We start from the raw sequence: 14,692 nt of genomic DNA on the forward strand, positions 1-14,692 counted from the left end.
GCCTGCAACCTGGGCATATGTCCTGACTAGGAATCAAACCTCTTAGTCCATGGGACAACACTCAATCCACTGACCCAAGTGGCCAGGCTTCTGATATCTTCTTTACTATCAAAACAATCTCCTCACTTTACAAACTTTTAAAATATGCATAATTTCATTTATTTGGATCAAATATACATCTAGCCTCACCCATCTCAAACTAGAGTCACATTTCTAACTGCCTTTACAGTACCTTAAATTTTAATGTGACTAAAATCACTTCTTTTTTTTTTTGAATCCTCACCCGAGGATATTTTTCCATTTATCTTCTGATAGAGTGGGAGGGGGAGGGGAGGAAGAGAGAGAGAAAGACACATCGATGAGAGAGACACATCAATTGGTTGCCTCCTGCACGACTCCACCAGGGCTGGGGAAAGAACCACACCGGAACTGAACCCGTGACTCTTTGGTCTGAGGGCCAACACTCTAACCGCTGAGCCAAACCAATCAGGGCAGTTCCTCCTTTATATAATACTCACAAACCAGCTTTTCCTCAAGCCCCCACTTGTATTTATGGTACCATGTTCCCAGTAAAGACAGCTTATAACCATCCATCACTTACAATATACCTTTTCCCTTGCCCTGCCATTCTCAATCAGATCCTAGGCCATACAGATTTTATTCCTTCAACATCCTGAGTATCATTTCCCATACCCTTCCAATCCTAGAGACATTAAGCTCAGTTTAAGCTTCATTACTTTAAAAAAAAAATTTTTTTCTTTACTGATTTTAGAGAGAGGGGAAGGGAGAACTAGAAACATTGATGAGAGACTGGCCACCTCCTGCATGCCCCACACTGGTCATCAGGCCCACAACCCGGGCATGTGCCCTGACCAGGAATCAAACCAGTGACCTCTTGGTGCACAGGCTGATGCTCAACCTCTGAGTGACACTGGCCAGACAAGACTTCATTACTTTTTAAATTTTTTTATCCTCACCCAAAAACATTTTTCCATTTTTTTGTTCAGATAGAGTGGGAAGGGGAGAGAGAGTGAGAGAAATATTGACGTGAAAGGGACACATTGAGTGGTTGCCACCCGCACGACCCAGCCAGGGCAGGGGACAGATTTCAACTGCGGTACGTGCCCTTAGCGGAAACCGAACCCGGGTCTCTCTGGACCGCAGGCTGATGCTCTAACTGCTGGGCAAAACCGGCTAGGGTGAGACTTCATTACTTTTAATTTGATTCAGGCTAACATGCTTAAAGAGCACAGTACTGTATAGTGATCAAGAGCATAAACTTGGGAGCCAAACTACCTGGGTTCACACTCACCTCTATTTTACTAATTATATTATTTGTGCAAGCTGTTAAAACTTCTATGCCATAGTTTCCACATCTGTAAAAAAAAAAAAAAAAAAGCTTCGGCCTAGTCATTGCCAGCACTGGTGCCCCTCCCACTGCGGTGGCCACTGCCATCTTCACGGCGTGGAGAGTCAGGGTCTGGGACAGCTGGAGGCAGCGGTGGTGACTGGTGCTCTGTAACAGAGCCAGACTGGTTTCCTATCTCCCAGGATTTTACTGTTTAATTAAAATAGTTTTTAACCAAAACTTTTTCAACTGCAGGATTTTCAGGTTCTGATGAGTCTCAAGTGGCCACTGCACCTCCCAATATATGTTCTCGAACAGTATGGCCAGATGAAATAATAGGACCATTTGGGCCTCAGGATAAGAGATTCTAGCTTCCCGGGAACATAGGTTTTGATTGTCGACTCAATGGGACCATGTCATAGACGAAAAGCCAGGTTCATAAAACTTTACCTGATGTTCTAGCAGAACCTTCATCAAGTGAAAGACAGAGTTTGTGATGGCACAATATGTGAATGAGTTTCAGGGTAATGATGCACCTGTTGAACAAGAAATTAACAGTGCAGAAACATACTTTGTAAGTGCCAAAGTAGAGTTTGCCATCCAAACATGTCCAGAATTGCTGAGAAGAGATTTTCAATCACTGTTTACAGAAATGGCCACCAACAAACTAATGATTCTGACTGTAACACAGAAAACTAAGAATGATATGACTCTTTGGAGTGAAGAGGTAGAAAATGAAAGAGAAATGCTCTTAGTGGTGCTAAGGAAATATGCTACGCTCTTTGAGCTGAAGGCTAATGGGCTGACTTTACTTACTCATCATCTGGTTTGGCATTTTTTGGACCATATACAAACAACACTCTTTCTTAAAGAAATGAATGCTATCAACATTTAGGATTTTCTACTGATGATCTTGGCTGCTATAAAGTGATTTATCATAATCTCTGGGATACCCATGTGGTTGTAGGAAGTATTTTTACGAATGAAACACCAGACAGCCATATCAAGAAAAAATTAAGTGGAAACTACTAGTAAGGTCAGTTTATTTGCTGTACTATTTCTACTTAACATTTGGGTTGATCTATAAACACTGTCAAAGGCTTCAGTTTTTAAAATTTACTTATTTCTAGGTATTTATTTCAACATTTATGAATTTACAACATGGACAAGAGTTTGTGATTTTTAAATCTCAAAAGTTCATATTGTCAATGAATACATGTTAAACATATCCACAGTGTATAGAATGTGGTAATTAACATGTAACTACGGTATGATCTCCTATTGTTATTTCTCCCCTTTCTGGGAAAAACCTATAATTATTTTCTCCAAAAATAAATTATACATTTCGCTCTGGCTGGTTTGGCTCAGCAGTTAGAGCATCGGGCCTGTGGTCCAGAGAGACCTGGGTTCGGTTCCCACTAAGGGCACATACATCGGTTGCAGTTTGTCCCCGTTCCTGGTTGGATCGTGCAGGAGGCAGCCACTCAATGTGTCCCTTTCACGTCGATGTTTTTCTCTCTCTTCCTCTCTCTCCTTCCCACTCGATCTGAACAAAAAATGGAAAAATGTTCTCGGGTGAGGATGAAAAAAACAAATTATATATTTGCTTAAAAAAAATAAAAGAAAAATAATATTAGTACCTATCTCAAAAGTCTGTGGTTGGGAATTATATCAATTATTACAGGTAAAGTGCCTGGCATGGTATCTAAATACTACACACGTTAGTTACTGTTGCTTTGCTATGTAGTCATCATCATCATCATTCTACTAACTGGTCTCCTTATTTCAATCCCTCATTAAGTAAAAGTATTATTTATTTGGCACATAAGCACTGATAATACAAAGGTGAATAAAATTTGTAAAGGCAAATAAGATTTATAAAGAAATTCCACTCTCTTCATGATGAAAATATATAAAATTAAGATAAATGATATAAACAAAACTATCAGTCATCACAGGGGCTCCCAAATTGTGTCACCTCACATACAACAATGGTTGAATAATCTTCCTCATACCATTATTAAATACAAACTCCTCTTATTGGAATTGCCATAAATAGCCTGATCCTGTATTCATGCTTATCATTCTTTTCCCTTACCCCATTATCCTTTCAACAAACTGATCCTTCCGTATGTTTAAAATACTCTGAGCTTTCTAATCTTCTTGTATTCTGAAGAGTGTTTTTGTCATTGAGAAAACTGTCCCCTCATGACTACTTAAGAAAAACCACTGAGAGAAAAAAAAGGTACTTTGTGGGGGTCAAGATGGCAGCATAGGTAAAGTGGTACTCACCTTCTCCGACAACCACATCAAATTACAAGTAAACTACAAAACAAACATCATTCAGAAACGCCTGAAATGTGGTTAAATGGAAGGCCTACAACTATTAAAGAAGAAGCCACATTGAGAGTGGTAGGAGAGGCGGAGGCCCAGAACAAGCTGGTCCCACAGCCACCTGTGGTGGATAAAAATCGGGAGGGACACCTCGGCTGTGAAGACCCTGTCTGAGGAATGAGGGTTCTTAACTCCACACCAGACCCTTCAGTCCAGGGTATTCCAGTGCCTGGAAGAGAAATCCCGGTATCTTCAGGCTTTAAAACCAGCAGGGATGTGGCTGAGTGACCCAGAGCCTCCTGGAGTCCCAAGCAGTTCCTCTTAAAGGGCCTGCGCACAGATTTACTTGGACTCACTCCTTCGGAGAACAGCAGCTTGATAAGAACCAGAACTGAGATTCCAAAATGGCAGCGCAGTGAATGGAAGCTACACAGACCATCTCCCAGGACCAAACTGGAATTACAACTAAAATAAAGACAAATGGACGGGAAAAAGCAACAGAGAAGCAGCTTGCGAGGATAACCAGGGACACTGACTTGATCCTGGTAGGATTGCGGAGGCGCGAGAGGGGGGCTGGGAGCACACAGACAGCAGCAGCCTTAGCTGTGAGCAGTGCCCTCGGGTTAAACTCCCAAGTGGGTCCACAGCCAGAGCCGAGACAGACACTAAAATAGCCATAGCCACTCACCTTGGGCTCTGGCAGAGGGAGGGCAGATTGGACTGAACCTGTGTGGGGACACTCGAGCTTTGGAGTGGGCTCAGAGCTTTTGCTGAGTTGCAGTCACGCAGGACGGAGGCCATATTACTCCTTCCCAGGGATCTGGGGAGAGGCAGCGGCCCCTCCCTCGGAGATTCAACACAAACCAGGTGGACCATTGAAATGCAAATTGAGACTCACCAACAACCAGCATCTGCCCCACCCTCGGGAAATTCCCTTAAGCTGAGCACCTGAGGGAGTTTTTCATTCAACAGAGAACCCAAGGCTCTTCCAGTAAATGCTACTGATAGCCTTCAGGCAAAAACATAGAGGATAACTATACCATTCCTGGGCTAGCAACTCTAACCAGGAAAATAAGACTTGACAGTGGTGTTTAAAGTGGGTCCTCCCTTGCTCATCCAAATTCAGGAGAGGGAGCGACAAATAGCAGAACACCAACACCCACAGAGAAAATTTGGCAGGCTCCAAAGCCTACTGTGATAGCCAAAATGGTGAAACAAAAAAAACAAAGGCAGCCCTGGCCGGTTTGGCTCAGCGGTTGGAGCATTGGCCTGCGGTACAGAGACCCGGGTTCGGTTCCCGCTGGGGGCGTGTGCCTTGGTTGCGGTTTGTCCCCAGCCCTGGTTGGTCATGCGGGTGGCGGCCGCTCGATGTGTCCCTTCACGTCGATGTCTCTCTCTCTCTCCCGCTCTATCTGAACAAAAAATGGAAAAATGTCCTCGGGTGAGGATAAAAAACAAAGGCAAAATGAAAGAACAAGAGACCTCTACCAAAGATGAGATAAATGTGGAGCAGTAAAGCAAGTTAACAGAGCTAGAATTCAGAGCTATGATCTTGAGGAAGCTCAACAGCATGAGTAAGAACATAGAAATGTTGAAAATCAACCAACTGGAAATTAAAAACCACCAAGAAGAAATGAAGAATGACATATCAGAAATAAAGAACACATTGGAAGGTCTAAACAGCAGAGTAGAGAAAGCTGAGGACAGGAGAAGTGAATTAGAAGATAGGGTAGAAAAAAATCAACCAATCAGAAAACCAAAAGGAAAAAACGATTAAAAACAGGAAGATAGATTAAGACAACTGTGGGACAACTAGAAACGTAATAATATTCGCATCATAGTCCCCAAAGAAGAAAATGAGCAAGGGTTAGAGAATATATTCGATGACATAGTGACAAAAAACATCCCTAATTTGGTGGAGGAGGAAGGCATTCAAGTTCATGAAGCACAGAGAGCCCCAAGAACCCAAACAGGCCCACACCAAGACACATAGTAAATAAAATGCAAAAAATTAAAGACAAAGAGAGAATCCTAAAAGCAGCAAGAGGTAAGCAACAGGTTACCCACAGAACAACCTCTATAAGGCTTTGAGCTGACTTCTCAACAAAAAACACTACAGGCCAGAAGGAATGGCATTAAATAATTAAGGTCATGAAAAACAAGTATCTGAATCCAAGACTACTCTACCCAGCTAGGCCTTCATTCAAAATAGAAGGTCAAATAAAGAGCTTTCAAGACAAAAAAAAAGGCTAAGGAAATACATTAGCACCAAACCAGCACTGCAAGAAATGTTAAAAGGACTGCTGTAATTAGTAGAAGAAATAGGAAGAAAAATATAACCAAACTAAACAAAAATGGCAATAAATAAGCACATATCAATAATAACCTTAAATGTAGATGGATTGGAATATAAGGAAACAAAAAACACCGCCCAAAAAAAGGAAAACCCTAAAGACCCCATCAAAAATCTACTAGACTTAATAAATGAATTTGGCAAGTAGCAGGATTCAAAATTAACGTCAAGAAATCAATGGTGGACTTCCAGTCAAGATGGCAGTGTAGATAATCTCGGTATTGCATCCTCCCACAACCACATCAAAGTTACAACTAAACTACAGAACCACCATCATTCAAAACTGCCTGGAATCAAGCTGAATGGAAGTCCACAACTACGGAATTAAAGCAGCAGCCACACGGAGACTGGTAGGAGGGGCGGAGGCAGACAGGTTAGTCCCACACCCACGTGTGGCAGATAAAAATTAGGAGGATACCTCGGCTGGAAAAGTCCTTCCTGAGGACTAAGGGGTCCCCGTCCCACACCAGGTGCCCCGCTCATGGTTCCAGTGTCAGGAAGAGAAGTCGCCATGATTCTGGCTGGAAAAACCAGCAGAAACTAAGGGTCAGGGAAGCTGACGCGGCTGGAGCGCCAGGCAGCTCCTTAAAGGGCCCTCGCACGGACTTATCGGACTCTCTCCCTCTAAGCTTGGAGGGGAGGCAGCTCGAGGGACATACAGGGAAGAACTGAGCTGTTTGGCACTGGAGCGAGGGCTGGAGAGGGGGCTTTCTCCGGGACAAACGTGCTATCAGAGGCCTTTGTTCCTTTGGTGAGCCCCTTCCCTGGGGCAGCAGACAGCAGCCATACCTGGGACTCCAGCAACCTGGCTCACACTGGTAGACCTGCCCTGATGACTCCCTGAGGCCCCGCCGCACCCAACTTTAAGGCCCACACAAGCTGTTGCCACATGCTCAACCATAGGATTGGCCTCTCTTGGATCCGGCTTTAGGTTTTTCCTAAATTCTTTCAAAGAAGCAGCATCTGGTCTCACCTAGCCACATACCGCTCTTTAAGTAATACACAGAAACAAACACAGAGAGGCAGCCAAAATGAGGAGACAAAGAAACAGGTCCCAAATGAAAGAACAGAACAAAACCCCAAGAAAAGAACTAAGCGAAATGGATATAAGCAACCTAACAGATGCTGAGTTCAAAACACTGCTTATAAGGATGCTCAATGAACTTAGTGAGAACCTCAGTGAACTTAGTAAGGGCCTCAAGAGCATAATAAAGGACCAATCAGAAATGATGGATGCACAGTCAGAAATGAAGGAGGCATTAACTGAAATAAAGAATAATTTACACAGATTCAATAATAGAGTACATAAACCCAAGAAGCAAACAGTCGATTTGGAATGTAAGGAAGCAAAAAACGCCCAATCAGAACAGCAAAAAGAAAAAAGAATCCAAAAAAATGAGGATAGTGTAAGGAGCCTCTTGGGACAACTTCCAGCGTGCCAACATTCGCATCTTGGGGGTGCCAGAAGGAGAAGAGCGAGAAGAAGAAATTGAAAACCTGTTTGAAACAATAATGGCAGAAAACTTCCCTAACTTGGTGACGGAAACAGACACACAAGTACAGGAAGTATAGAGAGTCCCAAACAAGATGAATCCCAAGAGGCCCACACCAAGACACATCATCATCAAAATGCAAAAGGATCAAGACAAAGAGAGAATCTTAAAAGCAGCAAGAGAAAGGCAGCTAGTTACCTACAAGAGAGTTCCCATTAGGCTGTCAGCTGATTTCTCAAAGGAAACTTTGCAGGCCAGAAGGGAGTGGCAAGAAATCAGAGAGATGAAAAGCAAGAACTGACAACCAAGATTACTCTATCCTGCAAAGCTGCCATTTAGAATTGATGGCCATATAAAGAGTTTCCCAGCAAGAAAAAGTTAAAGGAATTCATCACCACCAAACCATTATCATATGAAATGATGAAGGGTCTTTTTGAAGAAAAAGATAAAATATATGAACAACCAAAATGGCAATGAATACATATCTATCAACAATGGAATCTACAAACAAAATGAACAGGTAGAAGAGAAACATTCTCATAGATACAGAGAACATTTTGTTGGTTGCCAGATGGAAAGGGGGTTGGGGGATTGGGTGAAAAAGGTGAAGGGATTAAGAAGTACAAATTCATTGCTAGACTGACAAACTTCAAAGGGAATGGGGTTGAGGGGTGGGAAGAAATAAACCAAAGAACTTATATGCGTAATCAATGGACACAGACAATAGTGTGGGAAAAGGCGGGAGGGGGGCGAGAGTGGGGAGGAGGGGATCAATGGGGGAAAAATGAGGAATATCTGTAATACATTCTACATTCAACAATAAAGATAAAAAAAAATAAAAAATAAAAAGAAATCAATGGCATTCCTTTACACCAATGATGAACTCACAGAAAGAGAAACTAAAAAAACAATCCCATTTATCATTGTGGCAGAAAAATTCAGATACTTAAGAATAATCTTAACCAAATAAGTAATGGACCTATTTGCAGAAAACTACAGGACATTGCAAAAAGAAATAGAGGAAGATATAAAAAAGTCGAAGCACATACCTTGTTCATGGATTGGAAGAATAAACATCATTAAAATGTCCATACTACCCAAAGCAATCTATAGATTCAATGCAATCCCCATCAAAATACCAACAACATACTTCACAGAATTAGAACAAGTACTTCAAAAGTTCATATGGAACAAAAAAAAAACCCCGAATAGCCACAGCAATCTTGAAAAAAGAAGGACAAAGTAGGTGGGATCACAATACTAGATATCACGTTATACTACAAAGCTACTGTAATCAAAACAGCCTGGTACTGGCACAAGAACAGGCATATAGACCAGTGAAACAGAACAGAGAACCCAGAAATTGACCCAAGATATTATGCTCAATTAATATTGGACAAAGGAGGCAAGAGCATACAATGGAGAAAAGACAGCCTCTTTAATAAATGGTGATGGAAAAATTGTACAGCTGCATGCAAAGAAATGAAACTAGACCATCAACTTACACCATACACAAAAATAAATTCAAAATGGATAAAAGACTTAAATGTGACCCGTGAATCCTTAAAAATTCTAGGAGAAAATGTAGGCAACAAAATTTCGGACATCATATACAGCAGAATTTTCACTGACACATCACCTAAGGCAACAGAAATAGGGAAAAATGAACACATGGGACTACATCAAACGCAAAAGCTTCTGCACAGAAAAAGAAACAACCATAAAAAGGGAAAGGCAACCCACTGTATGGGAGAGCATAATTGCCAATGATACATCAGATAAGGGGTTAATATCCAAAATACATAGAGTACTCATACAACTCAACAAAAGGAAGATAAAGAACCCAATTAAAAAATGGGCAGAGGAGCTGAATAGACACCTCTCCAAAAAGGACATACAAATGGTCAAGAGACATATGAAGAAATGCTCAATGTCACTAATCATCAGAGAGATGCAAATTAAAACAACAATGAGGTTTCACCTCACACCTGTCAGAATGGCCACCATCAACAAATCATGAAACAAGTGTTGGTGAGGGTGTAGAGGAAAGGGAACTCTAGTACACTGCTGGTGGGAATGCAGACTGGTGCAGCCACTATAGAAAACAATATGGTGTTACCTCAAAAAATTAAAAATTGAACTGCCATTTGACCCAGTAATCCCACTTCCAGGAATATACCCTGAGAAGCCTGAAACACCAATAGGAAATAATAAATGCACCCCTATGTTCATAGCAGCACATTGACAATAGCTAAAATCTGGAAACAGCCCAAATGTCTATCAGTAGACAAATGGATAAAAAAGTTGTGGTACATATACACAATGGAGTACTATGCAGCTGTTAAGAAAGAAAGATCTCTTATCCTTTGAGATGACATGGAGGGACCTGGAAAATATTATCCTAAGCGACACAAGCCAAGCAGAGAAACACAAATTATCACATGATCTCACTTATTTGTGAAATACAAGGAACATAACAGTGTGAGGAACAAGGTAGCCCCAGGGACGTGGAAGTGGGGTACAGACTGACAATCCCTAGAAGAGGAGGTAGTGGGGGAGAGATAAACCACAGAACTTATATGCATGTATGCATGAACAATGGACATGAACAAAAAAGCTGGGGACAGTGCGGGGGAGTGTAAGGGAAGGGGGTATCAGTGGGGGGAAAAGGAGAAACATCTGTAACAAAAATTAATTAATTTAAAAAAAAGAAGAAGAAGAAGATGACACTACATTGAGCCTGGTAAGAACTGTGAAGGCACAAGAGATCGGGCTGGGAGCCCACAGACGACAGTTGCTTTAGCTGGGAGCGGCTCCCTCGGGGTTAAAATCCCAAGCCAGCTCCTGAGTTCATAGCAGCACTATTTACAATTACTAAGATCTGGAAGCAGCTCAACCATCCATCAATAGATGAGCGGATAAAAAGATGTGGTACAGCCCTGGCCAGTTTGGCTCAGCAGCTAGAGCGTAGGCCTGCGGTCCAGAGAGACCCGGGTTCCGTGTCCGCTAGGGGCATGTACCTTGGTTGCAGTTTGTCCCTGGCCCTGGTTGGTCGTGTGGGTGGCAGCCCTCAATGTGTTCCTTTCACATCTATATTTCTCTCTCTCTCTTCCTCTCTCTCCCTCCCACTCTATATCTGAACAAAAAATGGAAAAATATCCTCAGGTGAAGATTTAAAAAATAAAGCTGTGGTACATATACACAATGGAACACTATGCAGTTGTGAGAAAGAAAGATCTCATATCCTTTGAGATGATATGGAGGTACCTAGAGAGTGTTATGCTATTGGAAATAAGCCAATCAGAGAAAGACAAGTACCACATGATCTCACTTATTTGTGGATTATAATAAACAAAAAAAGCTGATGAACAAAACAGACCCAGAGTCATAGAAAGGAGTATATTTCAGACTGATAAACCTCAGGATGGGGGTGGGGGGAGGGGATGAATTAAACCAAAGGACTTATATGCACGTATGTATAACAAATGAAGGCGAGATAGGGAGTAGAGTGTCTGCAGGGAAAAAGGAGAAACATCTGTAACAAATAATACACTAATTAGTAAAAAAGAATTTACATACAAAGAAAAACGAATCCAAAAATATAGTGCAAGGAGACTGTGGGACAACTGCAAGAGTAGCAACATTTGCATCATGGGGGTGCCAGAAGGAGAAAAAAGGGAGCATGAAATTGAAATCCTATCTGGAAAAATAATGACAGAAAACTTCCTTTATCTGGTGAAAGAAATGGACATACAAGTCTAGGAATCCCAGAGATTCCCAAACAAGATGAATCAAAAAACACCCACACCAGGACACATCATAATTAAAATGCCAAAGGTTAAAAACAAAGAATTTTAAAAGCAGCAAGAGAAAAGCAGTTAGTTACCTACAAGGGAGCACCCATAAGACTGTCAGCTGATTTCTCAACAGAAACTTTGCAAGCCAGAAGGGAGTGGCAAGAAATATTAAAAGTGATGAAAAGCAAAAACCTACAACCAAGATTATGCTACCCAGCAAAGCTATCTTAGAATTGAAGGTCAGATAAAGAGCTTCCCAGACAAGAAAAAGCTAAGAGTTCATCATCACCAAACCAGTATTAAATGAAATGTAAAAGGGTCCTCTTTAAGAAGAAAAAAAAAAGATAAAAAAATATGAAGAATAAAATGACAACAAATAGATATCAATAATTGAATCCAAAAATGAAAATAACAAGCAGAAAGAAATAAACTCATAGATACAGAGAACATTTTGTTGGTAGCCAGATGGAAGGAGGGTTAGGGGGATGGGTGAAAAAGGTGAAGGGATTTAGAAGTACAAATTAGTAGTTATAGTTTAGTCATGGGGGTATATAGTACAGCATTGGGATTATAGTTAATAATATTCTAATAACTATGTATGGTGTCAGATGGGCATGAGATTTTTCAAGATGATCACTTAAGTTTCATAATGTCTAATCACTGGCTTGTATACCTGAAACTGATACAATACTGTGTTGTCAACTTTAATTGAAAAATTTTTAAATGACTAAAAAAATAAAAATAAAAACCACTGACAACATTCAGGACTTTTCTTAAATACTACTTCTTTCATTTAGCATTTCCTACTATCTCACAGGAAGCTTCTCTTAAATTTTCTCAAGCACTTTATTTTCCTCTGACTGACCTTATCCTCACTCTGGCTTACTAATTTATTTTATCCCTTCAGACTATCCTAAACTAGTAACACTCAATTTCGGAAACCACTACGACAGTACACTTTTAAAAAAATCAGCTGGGGTTATATGTGACAATTAAGGTTAACAATAAAATAGGCCTATACAAGAATTTCATAGAAACATCAATTGAGTGAAAGATTTTACTACACAAAATCATACTGGGTAACTATCTTCTCTCTACGTAATTCTGCTAATAATTCATCAATTAAGATTAATACATGTACAATTATTTATCACACAAACTTTATCAAGTCTACCTGCTGAATGAATGACTTAGTATAAATTCCTTACTGACCTAAAATTTATTAGTGCCCATATTTGAGAGTAATGCACTTCATAATGAAGTAAATGGTTAAACAAAATAAGAAATTAAATAAAAATCCTCATAATTCAAACACAAGTAGCCCTGATATTTATCCAGAAAATCTTAAATATGAGCAAAAAAGCTCTTATTTACTACAGCCATGCTGTCCAATATGGCAAATCCTTGCCACATGTGGCTATTTAAATTTAACTTAATTAAAATTAAATATTCAGTAATGTGATACATTTCAAGTGCTCCATAGGGAGATGTGCCCAGTGGCTATGTATTAAACAACACAGTTATAGAATATTTCTATCAATTCAGAAAGTAGTATTTGACGGTGTAGTCTAGAACTTCTTACTAAATCAATAAAATTTTACATTTTATATAATCTGGCTCTTCCTCTAATGTAACTATCAAACAATAATCAATACACAAAGTTTATCTGACAATAATCAGTCCCGTGTAGATAAACAAAAGAGCCAAACACCAAGTAAGTTATCATAATGAAGGTGCAAAACCACTACAGAACAAACAAAAGTTAGCAAGCATGTGGAGAAATCTGAACCACTAGTAGGAATGTAAAGTGGTATGGCTGCTATAGAAAACAGAATAACAGTTCTTCAAAAAAAATTAAACACAAAATCACCATGTGATCTAGCAATTCCACTTCTGAGTATATACCAAAAAGAACTGAAAGCAGGCCCTGGCTGGTTTGGCTCATTGGATTGAAGCGTAGGCCTGTGGACCACAGAGTCCCAGGTTCGGTTACCGCTAGGGGCATTTACCAAAAAAAAAAAAAAAAAAAGAATTGAAAGCAGGGTTTTGCAGAGATATTTGTACACCAGTGGAAACAACCCAAGTATCTATCAACAAATAAATAAGCAAAATGTGGTATATACATGCGATTATTCTACCTTAAAAAGCAAGAAAACTCTCACATATGTCACAACATGGATGAATCTCAAGAACAGTATGCTCAGTAAAATATGCCAGTCACAAAACAAACACTGTATAATTCCATTTACGAGGAATTAGAGTAGTCAAATTCCTACAAACAGAAAGTAGAATGGTGGTTGCCAGGGGGTGGGCAGGGGAAATGGAGAGTTAGTGTTTAAGGGCCAGAGTTTTGATTTTGCAAGATGAAAAGTTCTTCAGATAGAGTGGTGGTGATAGATACAACAATATGAATGCACTGATTGCCACAGAAATCTTCACTTAAAAGTGTTTGAGACAGTACATTTTTATGCGAGGGGAGAGGGGAATACTATAGAGAGAACCTTGGAGCCCACGTCATTATCACTTGCATATGAGAAGTAAAACAAGCTTAAACAGAGAAGTACACGTGGTTGGAGAGCTACGCTAAATAGTTTATTAATGTATTCTGTCTCTGCACTACATACTTTTTCTTCATCCATTTCCTCTGTTAGTTAAAATGTTACAAGTAGAAGTTTGACATTGATTTGTTTCTGCTATTGCTCATTTTTAAAGTGAAAAAAGAAATCACTTGCTTTTAAAATAGTTATTATGACACAAAGGATTTGGCAATGCTGGCCTTGGGGTGGAAAGCAGAGAGGCTGAGGGGCTCAAGACAACAAAGGGCAATGGCAAGAGTACCTGATACTCCAAGGACTGGGGGGAGAGGGGGAAGTCAGAAGAGCTCAGCCCCAGTCAAGTTTTTTCTTCCTACCCTACAAATCTGGGAAATGCACCATATACAGAGCTTAGGAGACTTTTGTGAGGTATCGTGGACCCACTGGAAAAAAACAGGCTCCATTCTGCTAACCTGAGTTATTGTGTGCCCAGTTCTAGGCTTTTCTTAATACAGTACTTACCCGGCCCTTTATCTTTGATTTTATTTTCTATGATTTCAGTTACCTGAGGTTAATTATGGTCCAAAAATATGAAATGAAAAATTCCAAAAATAAAAATTCTTATCGTTTATATTTGTACTCAGTAGCAGTTCTGAGTAGCAAGATGAAATCTTGTGCCATCCTGCTCTGTTCACGATGTGAATCATCCCTTTGTCTGGCATCTCCACACTGTATATGCTCCCACCTGTTAGTCACTTGGGAGGCATCTAGGCTATCAGATTGACTATCAAGGTATTCCAGTGCTTGTGTTTAAGTAACGCTTATTTTAGCCC

At 40.3% G+C, this 14,692-nt stretch overlaps 1 protein-coding gene across 8 annotated transcripts in view; it reads right to left on the reverse strand.

Moving 5' to 3' along the window:
- The window catches only part of MLLT10 (MLLT10 histone lysine methyltransferase DOT1L cofactor), a 290,083-nt gene that overhangs the window by 133,839 nt on the left and 141,552 nt on the right, over positions 1 to 14,692 (reverse strand). The window contains exon 1 of one of the 8 annotated variants that reach the window (XM_036281784.1): positions 1,799 to 1,837. The exons of the other annotated variants lie outside the window; for them this stretch is intronic. Within the exon in view, the coding sequence (XP_036137677.1) occupies positions 1,799 to 1,822 (24 nt within the window). The 5' untranslated portion in view covers positions 1,823 to 1,837. Of the gene's footprint in view, positions 1 to 1,798; positions 1,838 to 14,692 lie in introns of those variants that run through there. 8 annotated transcript variants of the gene reach the window in all.

This window comes from Molossus molossus, unplaced genomic scaffold (genome assembly GCF_014108415.1).
Source record: "Molossus molossus isolate mMolMol1 unplaced genomic scaffold, mMolMol1.p scaffold_m16_p_1, whole genome shotgun sequence".
Lineage (NCBI taxonomy): Eukaryota > Metazoa > Chordata > Mammalia > Chiroptera > Molossidae > Molossus > Molossus molossus.